Source organism: Scyliorhinus canicula, chromosome 2 (genome assembly GCF_902713615.1).
Source record: "Scyliorhinus canicula chromosome 2, sScyCan1.1, whole genome shotgun sequence".
In the NCBI taxonomy this organism is placed as follows: domain Eukaryota; kingdom Metazoa; phylum Chordata; class Chondrichthyes; order Carcharhiniformes; family Scyliorhinidae; genus Scyliorhinus; species Scyliorhinus canicula.
The window spans coordinates 168464782-168487579 of NC_052147.1; the positions used below are offsets into that span (position 1 = coordinate 168464782).

A 22798-nucleotide genomic window follows, 5' to 3' on the forward strand; every position below is an offset into this window, starting at 1 on the left:
GCCTCGATCAGGTTGCCCCTCAACCTCTGTTGTTCCAGTGAGAACAAACCAAGTTTATTCAACCTCTCCTCATAGCTAATGTCCTCCATACCAGACGGATTAAACTCCATCTGCCATCTCTCCGCCCAAGTCTCCAAACAATCTAAATCCTGCTGTATCCTCTAACAGTCTTCATCACTATCCACAATTCCAACAACCTTTGTGTCATCCGCAAACTTACTAATCAGACTAGTTACATTTTCCTCCAAATCATTTGTATCTACTACGAACAGCAAAGGTCTCAGCACTGATCCCTGCGGAACACCACTAATCACAGCCCTCCAATCAGAAAAGCACCCTTCCATTGCTACTCTCTGCCTTCTATGGCCTAGCCAGTTTTGTATCCATCTTGCCAGTTGACCTCTGATCCCGTGTGACTTCACCTTTTTGTACCAGTCTACATGAGGGATCTTGTCAAAGGCCTTACTGAAGTCCATATAGACGACGTCCACTGCCCTACCTGTATCAATCATCTTTGTGATCTCCTCGAAAAACTCTATTAAGTTAGTGAGACCTCCCCTTCACAAAACCATGCTGCCTCTCGCTAATATGTCCCTTGATTCCAAATAGGAGTAGATCCTATCTGGAAGAATGCTCTCCAGTAATTTCCCTGTCACTGACGTAAGGCTCACCGGCCTGTAGTTCCCTGGATTATCCTTGCTGCCGTTCTTAAACAAAGAAACAACATCGGCTATTCTCCAGTCCTCCAGGACATCACCCGAATACAGTGAGGATCCAAAGATTTCTGTCAAGGCCTCAGAAATTTCCTCTCTTGCCTCCTTCAGTATTCTGGGATTGGCCACGCTAAATTGCCCCTTATTTGGAAAAGAACAATTGGAAACTCTAAATTTATTTTTAAAAACACACCTGCTTAACCAGCTTTTTCTTTTTTTGTGTCCTTACGCGACACTATGATGCTGCGTTGTTGAGTATTCTCTGGCTCTGGCTTATCGGCCATAACATCAATGTCTTCTCTCTTGGTGTCATCAGTGGGATTCACTGCATCTCCCACTCTCCTTCTCTTCCTCTTTTTTGCTTTGATTATTATTGTGTGAGTGCTTCTCCTTTTGCGTTTGGGTTTGGTAACCCCTGTCTTGCTACTGGTCTGCACCATGGGAGCAGCAGTGTGCTGATCATCAGTTGAGACGTCTCATGCCGGCGTACTTTGTAAGGACTGTGTGGCCACGATCAAGCCTGTGCCTTCAATGGGTGGTTGCAGAGCCTCGTACACTGGTGCCTGGGTTGGAGCCTCATCTATAATGCTGGGTACTGTCCTTTCCTTGCATGTTTGTGCCACGAGTGATGGCTCCACATCAATCAAAATCACAACACATGTGTTCTCTGGTCCTGATGATCCAGACTATGAGTCATCCTGGTCTCGCACTATTATCTATGTGTCATCTGTCGTCGTAGAGCTACATAGTGATATAGGCATCAGCTCCTCTAACTCATCATTGAATGGCCTCGAGCATCGGGGAGTCGACTACCGGAACCATTTCAGAGGCCTGAGATGATTCACCATATGCCTCTGGAGCCACTTTCTCCAAAATTGGTATTATGTCTTCTGTTATTAATTTATTTGAGTCTTGGTCCTCCGAGGTGTCGGCTACTACAATCCTACTTTCGATCTCGGCGTTCGCCATTTCAGAACTTCAGTACTTCTCAGTGTCCTGCGCAGTCTTGTGACCACCTCGTCATTCCGGCCAAACCACCAGAGCAGCGCTTCACAGGCTTCTTCATCTAGTTTGCCATCACTCCCACGAGACACGTTTACCAGCATTTAATATTCGCCATCATATTGCTCACCCTTGCAGTCTTTACTTACTGCTTCCTCGTCATGGTCTTTGTATATGTCAGTGTTTTACAAACATTTTTGCCTGGCACCCATTTTTACCAACCGGCCTTCCTTCAGGACCCAGGCTGACCTTCGTGACACGCACTAGCCGACCTTCGCGACCCACACTGGCCGACCTTCACGACCTACGTGACACCACCCATTGTAAAAAATTCAAAAAATATGTCAGTAAAAAGACAAGCTTTAAGCTAATTCGGAGAGATAACTGGAGGTTTTACCAGGGTAAGAGTGTGATAAAATAATCCATATTGTTGTTGCATCAGAAATATACATGCACTGTAGATAAATAAGTGTGTCACCATAGGATTTATGAGTAAAGTATCATTTTATTTTGGCTCTAGTGTTTATGGTAAATACTATTCCAAACTTCGGGGAAAATTCCAAGTAATGCTAACATAACGGCACAGTGGCACAGTGTTTAGCATTGCTGCCTCACAGCTCCAGGGCCCCGAGTCCGATTCGGGTTTAGGTGGATTGGCTATGCTAAATTGCCCCATTAGATGGGGTTACTGGGTTACGGGGTGGAGGTGTGGTCTTAGTAGTGTGCTCTTTCCAGTGTTCTGAGCAGACCCGATGGGCTAAATGGCCTCCTTCTGCACTGTAAATTCTAGGAACTCTATAATACATGATTTCTAAAAAAAAATATATAACATTTTGAAAAAGCTAATAAAAATATTTATTTAAAAAATCAATGTGTACTGTTTTTAATCTTCTGAACATGTTGCAAAGCAAATACAGTATATACTCGAGTAATGGTCAGTCCTGTGCAAAGGACAACTCCTGACTTTAAGACAAAATATCCTTTTTTCATATACCTCGCCTTGGTGAACTATGGCTGAAAGGTCTTGGACTCAACCGTTCCCCATTGCTCCTCCGTTTTAGTGCATCCCACAGCGCGTAGTCCTGAGCTTTGGAATGTGTCCATGCCCAACACTGGTGTGGCCACACCATTTGCGATGTACGTTGACATTGAAAAGGCAGGCTGGCACTTCAAGCAATACCAGAACCTCTGGCCTCACATTAAGTTGTCTGTTCCCACCATTAGCATGTCACAGACTTGTGACCATGGCAAATATGAGAGGAGTAGATTATAATTCAGTATGTATATGCGCATATAGATAATGTGTTTGGCGTACAGTTATCTAAGAGGAAGAAACTATGTAGCGCATTTTATTTCTGTATACTGTGCTATTTCTTTCCACTTCAGCTTTATTTGCTAAACTAATTAATTCAATACATTTTCATCAGAATTCTGCATCACATTAGAGAGTTACCTAATTGTAAATCAGCTTGCTTCTTTAACATAGCAGTGAACCAGTGCTTATTGCTTATTAAGTCAGTGATATATAACTATTATTTACAAATATTAATTTAGCAACATATATATATAATTTCCCAGAACTAGGAATTATTTTCTAATGGGGATAGAAGACCACAATCTGTTCCCAGATTCTGTCATTACTACCCAACAGGAGGCACATATTAATGATGCAAATTGATGCTCCTTTTCTACAGGACTCCAGGGAATTTCGAACCCTCATAGATTTAGCCAACGTTTGAAGCTCCTGACACAGTGGCTGAACATCACTGTAAACTGTCCTGTGGTACAGCATGGTTATAGAACATGGAAACAGGAGTAGGCCACTTAGCTCCTCAAACCTGTACCTGCCATTCAATGAGACCATGGCTGAATTGTGACCAAACTCCATTTACCCGCCTTTGCCACATAGCCCTTAATGCCTTTGTCAGTCTATCAATCCCAGTTTTGAAATCAACAATTTATCTTGCATTAGTTGACTTTTACAGGTGAGAGTACCAAACATTTACCACGCTGCAATGTTATGATCCTGACCAGATGCCCAAATTTGTTATGATCCAGTTAGGGACCAATAACCTTTTTTTATAAAGTAGATGAAATTTAAATCCCAATTACCTACTAAGAGAATAAAGCCACAAAATTCCACAATTTTAAGCACACAGAAGAACATTTACTGTACAAAAGTCAGCAAAGTGGTTAGCGCTGCTGCCTACGGCGCTGAGGACCCAGGTTCGATCCCGGCCATGGGTCACTGTCCATGTGGAGTTTGCACATTCTCCTTGTGTCTGTGTGGGTTTCACCCCCACAACCCAAAGATGTGCACTTAGGTGGATTGGCCATGCTAAATTGCCCATAATTCGAAAAAAATAATTGGTACTCTAAATTTATAAAGAAAAACCAGAAACAGTCAACACAATCTTATGCTGTAACATCCGGAATTAACATGAGGTAATCATGAATTAACAGGCAAACTGTGGCTGAACACGCCCCTTAAATGTAAGATACAATCAAGACGTTCCTTGAACCTTCTCAACAGCCCACCCAGACATCAGTGATCATTGTGAGTAACAAAATCCGATAAAATTCTGCTGCCTTCCTGAGTGATTTCAGCTCCTTTGAGGATATAGAATTCTTACAGTGCAGAAGGAGGGCATTTGGCCCATTGAGTCTGCACCAACCCTTCGAAGGAGCATCTAATCTAGGCACGCACTCCTGCCCTATTCCGTAACCTCTCTCAACCTTTGGACATTAAGGGGCAATTTAGCATGGCAATCTACCTGACCTGCATATCGTTGGACTGTGGGAGGAAACTGGATCACCCAGAGGAAACCCATTCAGACATGGGGAGAACGCGCAAACTTCATACGTGGTGGAATTGAACCCGGGTCGCTGATGCTGTGAGGCAGCAGTGCAAACCATTGGGCCACCATGCTGCTAATTTCCCTCCACTCCACCCGACTGCTCCAACGACTGTTCACTTCCTAGTTGATTAATCTCTTCTCCTCAGGCTATATCCTATTGGATTCACAAAGCTACACCACAGCATCCAGTTACCAGCACACTTCCAACTTTTTAGCTACCCTTCAGCACAACTTACTTCTTACCGGATTCTCTTTAGCCCATCTGCCTATTTTACTGAACATATACTGTGCCTAGGGTCCCTCTGAGCCTGTGGTGGGCAACTTGTGTTCTGAGGTTCACATGTGGCCAGTCTGGGTTCTGAGTGTGGCTCACGAGACATTTTGTTGACTCTTGCCCATGCTCAGCATTGCTTCATTCCCCTAATTTCTGTCCACATGGTTTATTTTGTGTTAGTATGACTGAAGTGATACGCACAATTGCTCACAACATTGACAGTGAGAGCCCTGCGCTCCCGCTGCGTCCAAAGTGTAAATATTTATTTTGTTTTTACCATTTAAAGTTGATGATAATTCTATTAATATATCTATGATTAAGAATGTTCTATAACTCATTGTGAAATATTCGTCATGGGGTAAATGTATTTAATCTTATTCATGGGTTCATGGTTAATGAACAAGCCTGATTTCAATCCTACAGCCCACTGAGGTGAAGGAGGGCCACTCATGCGGCCCACTCACTAGCCTCAGTTGCCCATCACTGCTCTAAGCCCGAATCTCCCCTGCTGCACTATGCAATTACTGCTCCTGGACGCCTCTTCACCCCAACTGCAGGAAGCTAACCACAGTAGATCAGCTGCATGAAGCTGAAACCTCGTAGTTCCGCAAAGTTGTCTGTCACAGTGATGACTTCATTATCTCTGGGTTTTGTTACCAAATCTACTGAATCATTGCAGTTCTGGAATTGTCTCTCTCTGCCGGCTGCCTCTCCCACACCTGACCGAAAATTGTTCTGTTAAATCTTACAAGAGAGTCTATTGCTGCTTTGAGGCATGAAGGGAGATTAGGTCTGGGGTATAGTCAAAGGATCAATGCCAGATCTTTTACAAACAAAACTGAGAAACATTCCTTTGTGCTGTGAGGGAATCTATATTTTTATCTGGATGTTTTTTGTGTGGAACCATGGTAATTTTGCACCTTTTCTGAAGGGATTACAAAAGTAATGGAGAGGGACATGTCGATGGATATTATTCATAGACTTTCATAAGACATTTGACAGTTGGCAAATGTTGAAGCTCGTGGAATTAAAGGCAAATCACTGATTCCGTTTTAAAATTGGCTGAATGGAAGGAGGCAGAGCGAAGATAAAAATGGGCAAGAACTCAAGTTGGCAGGATGTGGCTTCCAGCCCAGGCCTGCAGAGAAATGTACAGCAGAGCTGCTCAGGGAGACCCTTCTGTTCTGTGTAGCAGCTCCAGGTGAAGTGAAGCCAAACTCCCTTCTTACAGCACTAGCTGCCATAAACGAATAAGTTCAATTTCTCCTTGTTTAAATGCGACTTTGACATGTCAGGGCGAAGGTGAGTGTGTAATATGAATGAGTAAGATCGGTTAGGGCAGTGGGGTGGTCAGGGTGATCTGCGAGAGGTGGGGACGGGTGTCGGATGACATGGGGGAGTAGGATGTGGTCATGGGGCGGGGGAGAGTGAGCAGTTAATTGTGGGGTGGAGGGGTTGTGGAAGAATATATTGGCCTTGGAGGGAGTGCTCCATAGACAGAATTAGACATGGACCCCAAGGGTCAAGGAGAGATTGAACAGCCAGAGTTGCATTGCCTGGAATTTAAACAGTGAAGGAGGGGATGTGATTGAAGCTTAAAGGAGAACTGATGGGGCAGGTTGGGAGGATCCAATGTTGCTATTTGGGGAGTTTAGATCTGGGGCATCGTCAATGGATTCATGCCAGACGTTTCGCAAATGAAAACCAAACGCATTTTTGGTGTTTCTGCCAGTTTCGAACCAGAGACCTTTCACGAATGAAGCTGAGAAACATTTCTTTATACTGAGAGTGAATCTATTTGTGTGGAGACATGATAATTTTGCACCTTTTCTGAAGGGATGACTAAAGTAATTGTCAGGGACATGTCTATGGGTGTTATTTATATCGACTTTTATTTTTTTAATAAATTTAGACTACCCAATTATTATTTTTTTCCAATTTTAAGGGGCAGTTTAGAGTGGCCAATCCACCTAACCTGCACATCTTTGGGTTGTGGGGGTAAAACCCACGCAGACAGGAGGAGAATGTGCACACTCCACACGGGCAGTGACCCAGGGCCGGGATTTGAACCCGGGTCCTCAGCGCCGTAATCCCAGTGTTATCCACTGCACCACCGTGCTGCCCTTATATAGACATTCATAAGACATTTGACAAAGTCCCTCATAAAAGACAGTTGGCTAATGTTGAAGCTCATGGAATTAAAGGCAAATTATTGCTTTTCACAGTAACTTAATTGAAGCCTACTTGTGACAATAAGTGATTATTATTCTTATTGATTGGTTAGAAAACTGGCTAAATGGTAGGAGACAGAGTGTAGTTCGTAAGTCACATCCTGTCAATTTGAGTTTCTGCCCATTTCACCTACTCTGTCTCCTTCCATGAGCTAACTGTCGTTTATGAGGGACTTGTGTAAAATGCCTTCTGAAAATCCATATAAATAACACCCATTCAGAGCATTCAATCAGATTTGTCAGACATGATCTTGTGTTTATAAATCCATGTTGACTCTGATCCGCTGAAGATTTTTAAAGTGTTCAGTTGTTTAATTACAGACCCTAGCAATTTCTTGACACAGATGTTAGGCTAACTGGCTACAATTCACTGATTTTTCTCTGTCGTCTCTCTTTGATAGGTTTCAGTCGGGGAACATTTTGGGAGTAGTGACCACAATTCCGTACGTTTTAGGTTACTTTTGGGTATGGATGAGGGTTAAGGTGTTAAATTGGGGAAAGGGAAATTACAATAATTTTCGACATTAATTGAAGAATTTGGATTGGGTGCAGCTGTTGGATAGTAAATCAACATTGGCCACATGGGAGTCTTTCAAGTGACAGTTGATTAGGGTCTAGGAAATTCACATTCCTGAGAGAACGAAGGATAAGTATGGAAAATTTAGAGAGCCTTGGACAAACAGGTATATTGTGAACCTCGTCAAAATAAAGGAGGTTTTTGTACGCTCTAGAAGGGTGGGGACAGTCATAACCCTTGAGGAGTATAAAGAAAGTAGGAAGGTACTTAAGTGGGAAATTAGGAGGGCGAGGAGGGGTCACGAAAAGTCCTTGGCAAGTAGGTTAAGGCGTATCCCAAATCTTTTTATTCATATGTAAAAAGCAAGAGAGTGGCCAGGGAAAGGATTGGACCACTTAAGGACAATGGAAGGAACCTATATGTTGAGCCAGAGGAAATGGGCGAGGTATGAAATGAGTACTTTACATCAGTGTTTACCAAAGTAAAGGACTTTGTGGAAGATGATTCTTGAGTAGGTTGTATGAATAGTCTGGATCATGTTGACATCAAAAAGGAGGAGGTATTGGATGTTTTAAAAGATATTAAGGTAGTTAAGTCTCCTGGGTCTGATGGAATTTACCCCAGAATACTGAGGGAAGCAAGGGAAGAAATTGTTGGGGCCTTGACTGACATCTTTGTATCTTCATTGAGGTCCCAGAGGACTGGAGAATAGCTAACGTGGTACTGCTGTTTAAGGAAGGTAGCAGGGAAAATCCAGGAAACTACAGGCACCGGTGAGCCTCATGTCGTTAGTAGGTAAATTATTGGAGATAATTCTCAAGGACAGGATTTATCCCCATTTAGAAACAAATGGACTCATTAGCGAGAGACAGCATGGTTTTATGAAGTGGAGATCTTGCCTCACTAACTTGATCGAGTTTTTTGAGGAGGTGGCAAAGATGATTGCTATGGGGAGGACAGTGAATGTTGTTTACATTGACTTCAGTGAAGCGTTTGACAAAGTGCCTCATGGCAGACTGGTACAAAAGGTGAAGTCATATGGGATCAGAGGTGAGGTGGCAAGATGGATACAGAACTGGCTCAGTCACAGAAGGCAGAGGGTAGCAGTAGAAGGGTGTCTTTATGAATGGAAGGTTGTCATTAGTGGTGTTCCACAAGTATCGGTGCTGGGGCCTCTGTTGTTTGTAGTATATGTAAACGATTTGGAGGAAAATGTAGCTGGTCTGATTAGATTACACCAAAGTTGGTGGAGTGGCAGATAGTGTGGAGGATTGTCAGAGGATAGAGCAGGACATAGGTAGGTTGGAGACTTGGGCAGAGAAATGGCAAATGGAGTTGAATCCGGACAAATGTGAGGTAATGCATTTAGTTAGGTCTAACATAAAGGGGAAATATACTGTAAATGGCAAAACTCTTAGGAATGTACAAAGTCAGAGAGATCTGGGCGTGCAGGTCCACAGATCTTTGAAAGTGGCAACACAAGTGGACAAGATAGTCAAGAAAGCATATGGAATGCTTGCATTCATTGGACGGGACATCGAGTATAAAAACTGGCAAGTCATGCTACGGTTGTGTAGAACCTTGGTACAGCCGCACTTGGAATATTGTACAATTCTGATCGCCACATGGAGGCTTTGAGGAGGGTGCAGAGGAGGTTTACCAGGATGTTGCCTGGTCTGGAGGGTGTTAGCTGTGCGGAGAGGCTGAATAGACTCGGACTGTTTCATTACAACGATGGAGTTTGAGGAGCGACCTGATAGAGGTCTACAAGATTATGAGAGCCATGGATAGGGTGGATGGCAGGCATTCTTTCCCAGGGTGTAGGCGTCAGTCTCTAGGTGGCATAGGTTTAAGGCTCATGGGGCAAAGTTTCGAGGAGATGTGCAAGGCAGGTTTTTTTTACACAGAGGGTCATGAGTGCCTGGAACTCGTTGCCAGTGGAGGTTGTGGAAACAGGTACATTTATGCCGTTCAAAAGACATTTCAACAAATACATGGTTAGGATGAGTATAGAGGGATATGGCACTCGGAGGTGCTAAGGGTTTTGGCCAAAGGTGGTATCACGACCAGTGGAGGTCTGGAGGGCTGAAGGGACTGTTCCTGTGCTATATTGTTCTTTGATAGCAGAGTGACTTGTACAATTTTACAAACATACAGAATGGTTCCTAACCGGAGAGAATTTTGGAAGATTATAGGTGTCTGCAATGTTCTCACCTTTTAAAATCCTGGCATTGAAACTATCTGGTCCAGTGTATTTGTCAATTTTTTGTGTCTTTAATTTCTTCATTACTCTTACATTGCTTGCATTAATTTTATTATGGTGCTGATTCAATATTAGCTTCCTTAGGGTGTCCATCATAATGAAGGCTTGAGTAAATACTGATGCAAAGGAATTATACAACATGCCCACCATTTCCTTATTTTCATTGACAATATTACTATGATCAGCTTTCAAGGGGCTCGTATTGCTCTTGATCAACCTTTTTCCTAATGTAATTGTAAAAATCTCTTGTGTTGATTTTGATATCTCTCACAATTTTTTTTTCTTACTCCTTTTGGCTTTGTCACCTTTTTCAGCTCTTTGTATCTCTCCATTTTGCCAGAATCTATGCTATTCTTTGCATTTGTATATTTTTCTAACAATTGTGTTATCTTCAACATCTTCAGTTGACTGTGGCTGGCTACTTTGGCAAAGAGTGTTCATGCCCTTATTATGTACAACTGATTCTGTATTGCATGAAATTATTTTTTGAACACTCCCCACTGGTCCTCTATTGTTTTATTTATCAATAGATTTGCCCAGTTTACTGCAAACAGTTTCTGCCTCACCCCATTAGCCTTGCCCAAATATAGGATCTTGTCAGCTGTTTCATTAGACCATAAGAAATAGGAACAGGAGTAGGCTGTTTGACCCCTCAAGCCTGCTCCACTATTAAATAGAATCATGGCTGATCTGACATTCCTCACGTCCACTTTCTTGCCCTTTTCCCTTAACCTTTCATTCCGGGCAGCATGGTGGCACAGTGGTTAGCACTGCTGCCTCACGGCATTGATATCCCAGGTTCGATCCCAGCTCTGGGTCACTCTCTGTCTGAAGTCTGCACATTCTGCCCTTGTTTGCTTGGGTCTCGCCCCAACAACCCAAAAGATGGGCAGGGTAGGTGGATTGGCCACACTAAATTGCCCCTTAATTGGAAAAAATGAATTGGGCACTCTAAATTTTTTTTAAATGATTCCCTTACTGATCAATAATCTATCCACCTGGGCAGCAGGGTGGCGCAATGGATTAGTCCTGCAGCCTCACGGCGCTGAGGTCCCAGGTTCGATCCCGGCTCTGGGTCACTGTCCGTGTGGAGTTTGCACATTCTCCCCGTATCTGCGTGAGTTTCGCCCCCACAACCCAAAGATGTGCAGGTTAGGTGGATTGGCCACGCTAAATTGCCCCTTAATTGGAAAAATGAATTGGATACTCTAAATTTATAATTAATAAATAAATAATTAAATAATCTATCCACCTCAGACTTAAATATACACAAGGACTCTGCCCCACAGTTCTCTGTAGCAAGGAGTTGCAAAGACTCTGACAGAAGAAATTCCTCCTTATCTCAGTCTTTAATGAGTCTTACAACACCAGGTTAAAGTCCAACAGGTTTGTTTCAAACACGAGCTTTCGGAGCACGGCTCCTTCTTCAGGTCACCTGAAGAAGGAGCCGTGCTCCGAAAGCTCGTGTTTGAAACAAACCTGTTGGACTTTAACCTGGTGTTGTAAGACTTCTTACTGTGCTCACCCCAGTCCAACGCCGGCATCTCCACATCAGTCTTTAATGGGCATCCCTTTATTCTGAGACTATGCCCTCCTGATCCTAAACTCTCCCATGAGGGAAACATCCTCTCAGCATTTACTCTGTCAAACCTTTGAGAACCCCATATCTTTCAATATCACCTCTCGTTCTTCTAAGTTCCAATGAGTAGAGTCCCAACCTGTTAAACCTTTACTCAAACTCTCCATACTAGTGATCATCCTAATGAATCTCTTCCAAATCGCCACCAGTTAAATAATGGGTGGAATTCTCCTGTCTTCGGGATCCTCTGTTCCTGCCGGCAGAGCATCCCCGCGCAGCGATTTCTCGGCAGCATAAGGTGTGTTCAAGGGAAATCCCATTGACAAGTGATGGGGTAGGGAGAATCCCACCCAATATCTTTCCTTAAATAAGGGGACCAAAACTGCTCCCAGTACTCCAGAAGTGGTCTTACCAGTAGCTTGAACAGTTGCAACAAGACTTCCAAACACTTATACTCCAACCCCCTTGAAATGAGGGCCAACATTCCATTAGCCTTCCTGATTACCTGCTGCACCTGTGTGCTAGCTTTCTGCGTTTTGTGCACAAGTACCCACAAGTTCCTTTGTATTGCAGCTTTCTGCAGTTTTCTTCCATTCAGAAGCTGAGAGTTATGAATTACATGCTTAAATATCTTCCACTGCTTGTTTACTGTCTTTCTTGCTAATCTATCCACCCAATCCACTTTAGAGAACTCTATCCTCATTTCATTGTAAGTCTCTTTATTTAAGTTAACAGAGTTGTTTCCAACCCAAGTTTCTCACTCTCAAACTGAATATTAAATTTCTGTCTTTCTTTCAAGCACTATGTTGAACTCAATAAGAATGTCCAGGATTGTCCAAGCAGAGCGGTGATTGTCAAATTGCCACTGCGGTTGAATATTCCCCTGACTCAATGCTGTTGCACATTTCTGCTGTGGTCTTCTAAGCCAGGCTTCCACAGAAACGCACAGTGTTGCATCCACCGTGGAACTCCGTAGAAGCAGGCCTCTTTTTACATACTGGCTACTGTATGGTAGGTTTGAAGGTCAAATCTGAATGTTAGTGAGTAGATGAGTGAATGGATGGGTAAATGATTTAAGGGATAGGTGGGTATGTCAGTGAGATGCACATCTTCTGTCATATGTCTGATGTCCCAACAATCCATAGACCGGAAGATTCGGTCCATTATTATTGCTATGAGATAAATGTTCACCCACCATTAGGCTGTCAACAAAATCTGGCTTGTTACTTATTGGTATTTATTAAATCCAACATTGCTGCCCTCTTATTGCTTCCAAAACATATTTGCTGAAATCTTATCCAATTAGCACAAATGGCTGGACCATGTGTAATGTTTTAACAGTGGCAGTCAATTAAGAGGTCATCGATGAAGCCATTTCCCATCGTTGATGATCCAGTCGGAGGCAGCTTGGCAGAGGTGGCTCCAGTGGGGAAAACACAATAAAAACTGGGAAATAAGACTACAGGTCTGAACTGGTGTTCCATTTTAGAGGATGCAAAATAAGTTCAGACCAGTAATCCTATTTCCCAGACTTTACTGTTTTTTTTCCCATTACTGAGACTCCAGGAAGAAGAAGGGGGAGTCTGTGTAGAGGCGCCCTCGAGAGCTGGACAAGTGTTTAAATTTAATCCTGATGATGAAATCTCCAGAGTTGAAATAGGATCCACAGGAGTGACCATTGGTACAGAACAGGGCCCTTAACAGGCCCATTAATTGACTTATTTGGCCACCCACCTTAGGTTGGCAGGTGCCCACTCGGCGCTGGAACACCGGGAAACCTGTGGCTAAACAAGCTCGCTTTGAGACTTTGTTCCCATTTAGTTAATTTCCACCCTTTCTCTTTTGTTTTGCAACCATGCAATTCAGGTCTCAGACGTATAACAGCATACAAGAATATGTTTGAGTACTATAGTCAGTTCAGATTTGCATTGTTTCATCCATGGACCTATGTTTGAAATAAAAATGAAAATGAAAATTGCTTATTGTCACCAGTAGGCTTCAAATGAAGTTACTGTGAAAAGCCCCGAGTTGCCACATTCTGGCGCCTATTCGGGAGGCTGGTACAGGAATTGAACCGTGCTGCTGGCCTGCCTTGGTCTGCTTTCAAAGCCAGCGATTTGCCTGCCTTGGTCTGCTTTCAAAGCCAGAGATTTAGCCCTGTGCTAAACCAGCCCCATGTTTCTGAGTGTTATTGATTAGACAGTTACAATTCTTCTTTAATTCTTCCAGTTTGTCTAACTTTTGGCGTATTTTTACTTTTGTTGTTGAAATTATATATTGACACTCAGCTACCATTCCAACCATTCAGAAAACCAATGCTGGCAGGACGCGAGACGTAGCAATGTAAATCCTGACCATTGTGGGCAGGATCACTTTTAAGCAAATCTACATATCAAAGCGAAACAGCTAATCTCACTTTAATGTGCAGATGCCCAAAGCTTGGGATCTATCTCCTTCGCCTCAGAGACCTCGGGTGAGTGCCGTTCAGCACTGGTCTCCACAAATGGGGACCAGAAGTAACGACACTCATGGGGGTATCGTGGGGGATCAGAGGCCCCCAGGTGCTTCCACTTTGGACATGATGGTACCCTGGCACTTGTGCCATCTGGGCACCCTAGCAATGCTGCCTGAGTGCCAAGGTGTTCAGATGACATTGCAGCTGGCGCCAAGTTGGCACTGCCTTGGTGCTAGGCTGCCATTTTTTGCACAGTGGCAATCCGGCTGAGGGTGCCCTGCGCGGGAGTTGAGGGAGATAGGGGTCCTCCCATTGTGCGTTGGAGCTTGGGAGGAGGGGGTCAGAGTTCACTTCTGGGCTCCAGAGATCGGGACACCATTTGCACTCGGGGTTCCGGGAAGTGCAGATCATCAGTGCACACAACAGCGCTACGTGCGACCTCAGCTGTGCGTTCCCTGCTGAGGCCCCAACTAATGTGACTGCCATTTTATAGTGTGTCTCTCGTTGCTGTGAACACCGGGACACACGTGGCTAAACAAGCTCGCTTTGGGACTTTGTTCCCATTTAGTGAATTTCTGCCCATTCTCTTTTGTTTTGCAACCATGCAATTCAGGTCTCAGACGTATAACAGCATAGAAGAATATTTTTGAGTACTATAGTCAGTTCAGACTTGCATTGTTTCATCCATGGTGGACCTGTGTTTCTGAGTGTTATTGATTAAACAGTTACAATTCTTCTTTAATTCTTCCAGTTTGTCTAACTTTTGGCGTATTTTTACTTTTGTTGTTAAAACTATATGTTGACATTCAGCTCCCTGTCTGGAAATGTGGTTCTGATTTCTTCTATTTATTTCTCCTTTAATTTACTTTGTTTACATTTATTGTGTTTCAGACTCTGAATCTATGATGGCAGCATCAGTAACTCCACATGGGCTATTTCAGCTGCTTAAGCACCTGATCTTTAGAATATTGATGGTAATTTAATGTGATCCAGACAGAAGGAGAACATAATTTTATGAAACAGGCTTTGCCCCAGAAGAACATTTATCAAATACTTCCACCCTGGCCTCCTCTTCGCTACTCTGTGAAATCTCACCTGAATTTGAAACTGCAGCCCAAACCCTTTTTCTCAGGTCATGGGTGCAATTCTCCCAAAGGGAGACAAACAGCCGACGCCGGAGTGAAACCCGGAGTGTTTAACTCCGGTGTCGGAGGCCGCTCCTCGCCCCCTATTCTCTTCCCCCCCCCCCCACCCCGGGGGGGCTAGGAGCGGCGGTGCGTGAATTCCACGTGCCGGGCCTTGATGCTTGCGTCAAAGCGCGCGAGGGAATGACGCGGCCGGCAGCGCCGAAGTGACGTCAGCCGCGCATGCGCGGTTGGTGTCTTCCCCTCCACTGCCCTGCAAGACATGGCGGCTTGATCTAGCGGGGCGGCGGAGGGAAAAGAGTGCGTCTTTTAGAGACGCCGGCCCGACGATCGGTGGGCACGATCACGGGCCAGACATCTGCTGAATAAGCCCATGGTGCTCGATCCTCCCTCTGCCCCCCCATAGGACCCACACTCACCAGTCGCACGCTGTTCACGCCAGCAGTGACCAGGTGTGGTCGGCGCCGGTGTGAACCGGTCGGGTTCGGCAGGCCGCTCGGCCCATCCGGGCCGGAGAATCGCTGGTCGCCGTGAGAAACGGCGAGCGGCGATTCTCCAAGCGGCCTGTCGCAAAACGCGACACACCATTTGGGGGGGGGGGAGAATCGCGGGGGATGCCAGGGCGGCGTGGCGTGATTCGCCCGGCCCTCCGGCAATTCTCCCACCCGGCGTGCGGTGCGGAGAATCGCGCCCCATGTATCCCAACCTTCTTCCACTCCTTTGACTGAATTATTATTGATGGTTAAGGCATTTGATGAATTAATACTCAAGGTAATGGGGATTCCAGCAGAGGAAAGGAGCAAAGAATGGTGTATTGAGGGAAGGAAATACTTTGGTGATGAGCAGGATATGGGGTAGACAACTGAGTATAGGATTGAACAGGAGTCAGTGCCAAAGATATGTAGATGGATGTTGGTCAGAGCTTCAGTTTCTCCAGTGTGCCCGTGGGACCTGTAACTGATTTAAGATGTACAGTCAGTTGGATAATTAGATGTGCTTATCGTTTAAACTAACGAGGGTTGGCAGGTAGGTGATGTAAAGTAAAAGGTAAGGTAAAGTCCCAGATGACAGTAGGCTGCTTTCCCCTTTGAGGGGGAGAGCTGATTGGTGGTGATTTAACCTGAGGATCACCACACCTCAGGTGAGGGGCAAGCGGTATAGAATGTGAGCCCTTCATGAATAACCTCAGCCAGCATGGGAATTGAGCCTGTGCTGTTGGCCTTGCTCTGCATCAAAAAAACATCTAAACGGGCAGCACGGTGGCGCAGTGGTGAGCGCTCCTGCCTCACGGCGCCGAGGTCCCAGGTTCGATCCCGGCTCTGGGTCACTGTCCGTATGGAGTTTGCACATTTTCCCCGTGTCTGCGTGGGTTTCGCCCCCACAATCCAAAAGATGTGCAGGGTACGTGGATTGGCCACACTAAATTGCCCCTTAATTGGAAAAAATTAATTGGGTACTCCAAATTATTTTTTTAAAACAGCTAAACCAGCCTCCTTGATCATTTGCTAATTGACCTAAATATTTGCTCTTGGGATATTGTGATTGGTTGCATTACTACAAAGGTGCTAATTAGTCTCATGAATTTTTTTTTAAATCCTTATTTACCGTATATACTCGCGTATCATGCGACCTCGCGTATCATGCAACCCCTAAATTTTCGTCCCCAAAACATGATTCTATGCTATATCTCATGTATCATGCGAGTCACTTTTTTGGAAATTAATGCCCAAACTAAAACTTCCAAATGGTATCATTGTCTGTGGATTCTGCAGAATGGATTCTGTTGTGAAAGCTGTTCGCGAATCGAACAGCTTTCCAGCTGTCTTTACTAGCGTCGTTCTGCCACTTGACGTTTCCATTCATAAAAACGGCAAGTAAAACACCCGCGAATTCTGTATCGGAAAAAGACGGCCATGTATTGAATAAACTACCCATATGATCAGGAATACTACTCTTCAGGTTTTGACCACAGCATTCTGATGGGAAGATGTTCAGCCACTTGACGTTTCCATTCATGTTTTTATGAATGGAAACGTCAAGTGGCTGAACATCTTCCCATCAGAAAAAACAGCAAGCAAAACACCTGTGAATTCTGTATCGGAAAAAGATGGCCATGTATTGAATAAACTACCCATATGATCAGGAATACTACTCTTCAGATTTTGACCACAGCATTCTGATGGGAAGATGTTCAGCCACTTGACGTTTCCATTCATGTTTTTATGAATGGAAACGTCAAGTGGCTGAACATCTTCCCATCAGAAAAAACAGCAAGTAAAACACCCGCGAATTTTGTATCTCGCGTATCATGCGACCCCCCCCCAAAATTTAGGTTACAATTTAGGTCTTCAAAAGTCGCATGATACGCGAGTATATACAGTAATAATAATAATCACTTATTGTCACAAGTCGGGTTCAATGAAGTTATTGTGAAAAGCCCCGAGTCGCCATTTACACAAAGCAAACTCATTGTTACTTTGCATTGCAATTGTGCTTATTAAGTTGTTAATTAGCAGTAAAGGATTGCAATGAAAATCTTAATTTTATCAAATCCAATTGTTTAACCTGGTTATCAATTTCAGTCGTGCAATTTCTAGATTATATGAGGTGGTCAGATTATGTTCCTTCAGTGTTCAACGCTTCACATATTTTGTTTCCACATGCTCAATCCTGCTGTGAATTCAGGTTTCATTCACCAATGCTCCTATTTCCAACTCTTCACTTCGCACAGTTACAAGTAAATCCCCATAATGTGGTTAAAGTCCTGGAGCACATCAAAGGTGGCCATGCCACCACGGGAAGAAAATTAAGAGATATGAGAGTAAATTCAATAGCTTACTACATTCAAAGGTAACAGAGAACAAAAATGGGCTTACAAAGTTGCATTCCCCACTGGAAACATTTACTTGGCAATGATGACATTCAAATGGCTGCAAGTGAGTGTTGTCATAAAGATAGGTGATGGAGGAAAAACAATGCAGGAGAATGCAGTGGTCAACTGCATCAAAGAAGTTGGAAAAGAAGGCAGAGTGTACTGTGGTTACAGTTCTTCAGGGCACTTTACTCAGGGCAATCTGAGTGTTGTGGACTGGTGAAAACCAGATCAGAATAACTTGAACAGTGCTGAGCAAAATGACTGCATAATTAAGTAGCAGCAACTCTTTTTTTTTCCAATTAAGGGGCCAATCCACCTACCCTGTATATATTTGGGTTTTGGGGAGAGAGCCATGCAGACGGGGAGAATGTGCAAACTCCACACAGACAGTGACCCAGAGCCAGGATTGAACCCAGGTCCTCGGCACTGTGAGGCAGCAGTGCTAACCACTGCGCCACCACACCATCCCTAGTGGCAACAACTCTTCAACACTTCAAGAGAAAGAGTTGATAAATGTTGGGCAGCAGAGTGGTTCAGGAGTGAGCTTGGTTAGGTGGAGCAGTGTTTCCGATATTCCTAAAGCAATATATTCAAGTTATTCATATTTAAAGAAGCAAACAAAAGAATGGAGGTGTAGGAGTCAAAGGACAGGCAGGCGTTCTCAGCAAGCATAAAACAAGCTGAATATCATGCCAATGACCTAGAATTATACGTGTTATTTCACTCACTAGGTATCTGTAATAAATTATTGTTATGCTTATTTTCTTATGAGCTTTGGATAATTTTAATTTTTATGACATTGCTCAGAACTCACTATCATCAGTGTGATATTTCCTCCTTCTTAACATCATATGTGCATTGCAATGATTTTAAAAGTCCTATTTTATGCAGTTTTTAAAGGCTTGCCTCTCCAGAACTTGTTTTCCTAAAAGTGATAGTTGATGCATGCACTTTTGAATATGCAACATGGACTGTAATTGGTGTGTATCAGTATCACTGTGTTAATGTGATTCTGGAGGCTGCTCTGTTTCTGTTATATGCCAACAGTGAGTTTATGTGAGATTACTTACAATGGCCATTTGGGCTTTACATCTCTAGTAAAATAACTCCAGGTTGGTGGCTGCTGACTTCACTCACCCTTTGGAACTTCTTTGTCTGCCTTTGCTAACTGAATCAAGCAAGCAGATCCTCATGTTCCTGATCTTATGTGCTCCTCATCTCCCCAAAGCTTTTCCCTCACCTGAACTGATCCTGTGGATTTGAGTTCACTCTGACTGCCCCTTTGTTATTACATTGGATCTACTGGTGCACATTATTAACATCTAAAGACACTGTGCACCTCCACTGGACGCCTGGATCAACCTGTACTGGTTTATTGGCCAACTCTCCATCACTCTTCAACGCTCTGATTCCACTGGACATCTTTCGGCAGTGCACCTGTAAGCTTTCTCTTCCTAACAATCTGGAAACCGCGATATTGAAATGCAGGCAGGCATTTGTGTAAACTTGCCGACGTAATTTGAAATCCATCTGGCCCTTTCACATGCATTTTGGCTGCTGCTCTGCAAATGCCCTTCCCATCCCCTCCACATTCTCACCACAATTCATTATTACTTCTTTGCATTACTAATTTCCTGTTGCCATTGCGGACTACAGTTACCCTTTCTCTGCACGGATTGCTGAGCTACGCTTTCCTGCTCCCTTAAGAGCAGGAATGCCACTTGCCATTTCTTTCCCTCTCAATCTCTCCAGCCTTTCCATCTATTTTGTCCCTTGGAGGCTAACCTTGCCAATTTCCTTCCCATCTCACTGCTACAACTACCTCTTGGATGGTGAGTGGATCAGCAATCCCTGCCCCTGGCTCTATGTCCTTCCAGGATGTTCATATATGAATTGACCCTTACTATATTCATGATCTTAATGTGATGATTTCATTGGCATCATAGTTTTTCCTGAAACGTGATCCACAGGTACCCCTATTGAAGTTACCTGGCTGTACTTTCTGCCATCTTCCCCACCAAAACAAACACACCGTGGCCCTTAACAAGAAAACACCTTGGATATTTCTTCCTGCTCTTCTGTAAACTTCTAGTTAAGCATCGCGCCTCATCTTCCATCGTTCTTTAAAAGTTTATCTTTATAAATTTAGAGTCCCAATCCTTTTTTTTTCAATTAAGGGACAATTTAGCATGGCCAATCCACCTACCTTGCACATCGGTTTGGGTTGTGGGGTCGAGACCCACACAGACATGAGAAGAATGTGCAAACTCCACGTGTACAGTGACCCTGGGCCGGGATCGAACCTGAGTACTCAGCGCCATGAGACAGCAGGACTAACCACTGTGCCACCCTACAATAACTTCAATGCAGTGTTTTTTTTTTAATATTTAGAGTACCCACTTATTTTTTTTCCAATTAAAGACAATTTAACGTGGCCAATCCACCTAGCCTTTGGGTTGTGGGGCTGAGACCCACGCAGACAGGAGAGAACGTGCAAACTCCACACGGATAGTGACCCGGGGCCGGGATCGTACTCGGGTCCTTCGTGTCATGAGGCAGCAGTGCTAACCACTGTGCCGCCCTTTCATTGCAGTATCAATGTAAACCTACTTGTGATACTAATAAAAATTATTATAAGATTATTATGTTTATTTTATATTCGTGGTGCTACATAAATTGCAGTTGTCAAAAAATTTGCTTTTCGTGAATTCAATTTGGAGTCTGAGGATCCAATTTTAAGTCTGAGCAACTGGATGGGTCTCAAATTAATTGAAATCTCACCCTATAATCTTGAGAAGGTAGAATTTACCATGCACTCACATTGCTACTAGTGAGAGGATTTTTCCACAGATGTCTGAACAAACACATACACAACTCACCGTGGCATGCAGTGATGCCGTTCCCCAGCTCGGCATAGCCCCTAGAGGACCTCTAGGTGAACTCAGCAGATCAGTGTAGGATTACTGGTGTTGTGTATAGGGTTAACTTGCCATCATTGTTCCGTATCACAAGCAATGACTCCACACTGCCCTTGGGCTATTTTCAATTCTGTGAATGATGAGCAGGAGGAGGTCTTTGTGATCACATTATCACATTCTCCCTCCTGCTGTGGTTACTATTGATAAAGTATTAGCCGCTGCATTCATTTGTTATGATCATAACAATAAAACCCCTGGGTAAGATTTTCCAAGTAGGTATGTTCAGCCGTTGTACTTTCTCGATTTTAAATAAAATGTTTTGTTTCTTTATATTATTTTCAGAATGAAGAACAAACTATGGTATTTTGAATTTGGGACAACAGAGACATTTTCTGCGACTTGCAAGAAGTTAAACGAATTTGTAGAAGTAGAGGTAGGTATCTAAAATTTCTCACTGCAACTAAGTTAGTTGAAGTTTTAAAAACTGGACCCTAGAAATGTCAGATAAAAGCACAATGTTGAAAACATTCAGCAATACTGGTCTGCATCTGGAAAGAAAAATGTATGTTAATGGTTCCATTGTAGACTTTTCAAGCCATTTTGAGGGTCTGCATCTGAAACATTAATCTATCTCGTACAAATATTGATTGGCTTGACACGTATGTGGTGCATTTTCTGTACTAAGATGTTAAAGTACAATGTGTTAAGAACGAGAAAAGCAACTGCAAGGAAATCATTCATGCTTTCTCACATGACTTTGTCTACATTGTAAATTTGACCTGAATGAAATTGTATACAAATCTTTTGCCATTTGCTGAAAATATGATTTCCTGGCTCATGAGAATATCAATAATTCTAAGAAATTGCTTCCAATTTCCTTCAGCCTAAAATCATATTTCACCAGGCCTTCGCTTTAACATGCACCATCTGGTGCAGGGGCGAATATTCGAACCACAGCTGTACTCTGCAAATACTGATACGGTTCTCTCTAAGTATTTGCACTTGGGATATTGTGAATGGTTGCATTACTACAAAGGTGCTAATTAGCCTCAAAGAATAAAAAAAAGCCTTATTTATGTTCCTGCTTACACAACACTCAGCAAACTCATTGTTATTTTACATCGCAATTGTACTCGTTGGGTTGTTACCTAAAAGATTGCAAAGAATTCTTCTATGAAGTCGATGAATATCTTAATTTTATTAAATCCAACTGTTTAACCTGGTTATCAATTTCAATTGTGCAATTTCTAGATTATTTGAAGTAGTCAGGTTATGTTCCTTCAATTTTTAATACTTCACATGTTTTGTTTCCACATGTTCAATCCTGCTGTGAATTCATGGTTTTGTTACCAATGTTCCTATTTCCACCTGTTTCACTTCATACAGTTATAAGTAAATCTCAGTATAAATTGGTTCTGGTGAAAAGGATTTTTGCAATGTTCAGAACAGGAGTAATTTTCCGGAACTGCAACAGATTTAGCTGCGGGAGGAACCATTTCCCTCGCTCATGTTTACATAACCATTTAGTTAAAAGCCCTTCACTCTCCACAGATGCTGTCAGACCTGCTGAGATTGTCCAGTATTTTCTGGGTTTTTTGTAGTTAAACGCTCATATTGACAGCTGTGATAAATGTTTATTGCAGCTAGGTAATTTCAAATAATTGACCTGATTCAGAGTTAATTGAAGAAGAGAAATGTTTCTCAAAGCTGAGATATGGAAGGAGAGCTGAATGATTGCTCGTTCCCTAGTCTGCCTAGTTCTTGATGACAAGAAAACAAGTTTCCACAACTCTGGATTTACAAGATGAAATTGCAGTCTTGTATTTTTGAGGCGTTGCTGCTTCCCAATACAAACACTCAGGTGAAACTATTGCCAGGTTTCAGTCGCTGTATGTGGTGCATGTCTGGCTCATTCCTCACTCCTGCGCTGTGGCAATCACCCGAGCCGTTTTCCGCTTCATCTGGGGT

At 43.3% G+C, this 22798-nt stretch overlaps 1 protein-coding gene across 4 annotated transcripts in view; it reads left to right on the forward strand.

The window, feature by feature from the left end:
• The window catches only part of LOC119961672 (diacylglycerol kinase beta), a 797376-nt gene that overhangs the window by 620209 nt on the left and 154369 nt on the right, over positions 1 to 22798 (forward strand). For all 4 annotated transcript variants that reach the window (XM_038788967.1, XM_038788974.1, XM_038788981.1 and 1 more), the window contains one exon: positions 21173 to 21263. In XM_038788967.1, coding sequence (XP_038644895.1) covers positions 21173 to 21263 — 91 coding nt within the window. The remainder of the gene's footprint in view (positions 1 to 21172; positions 21264 to 22798) is intronic.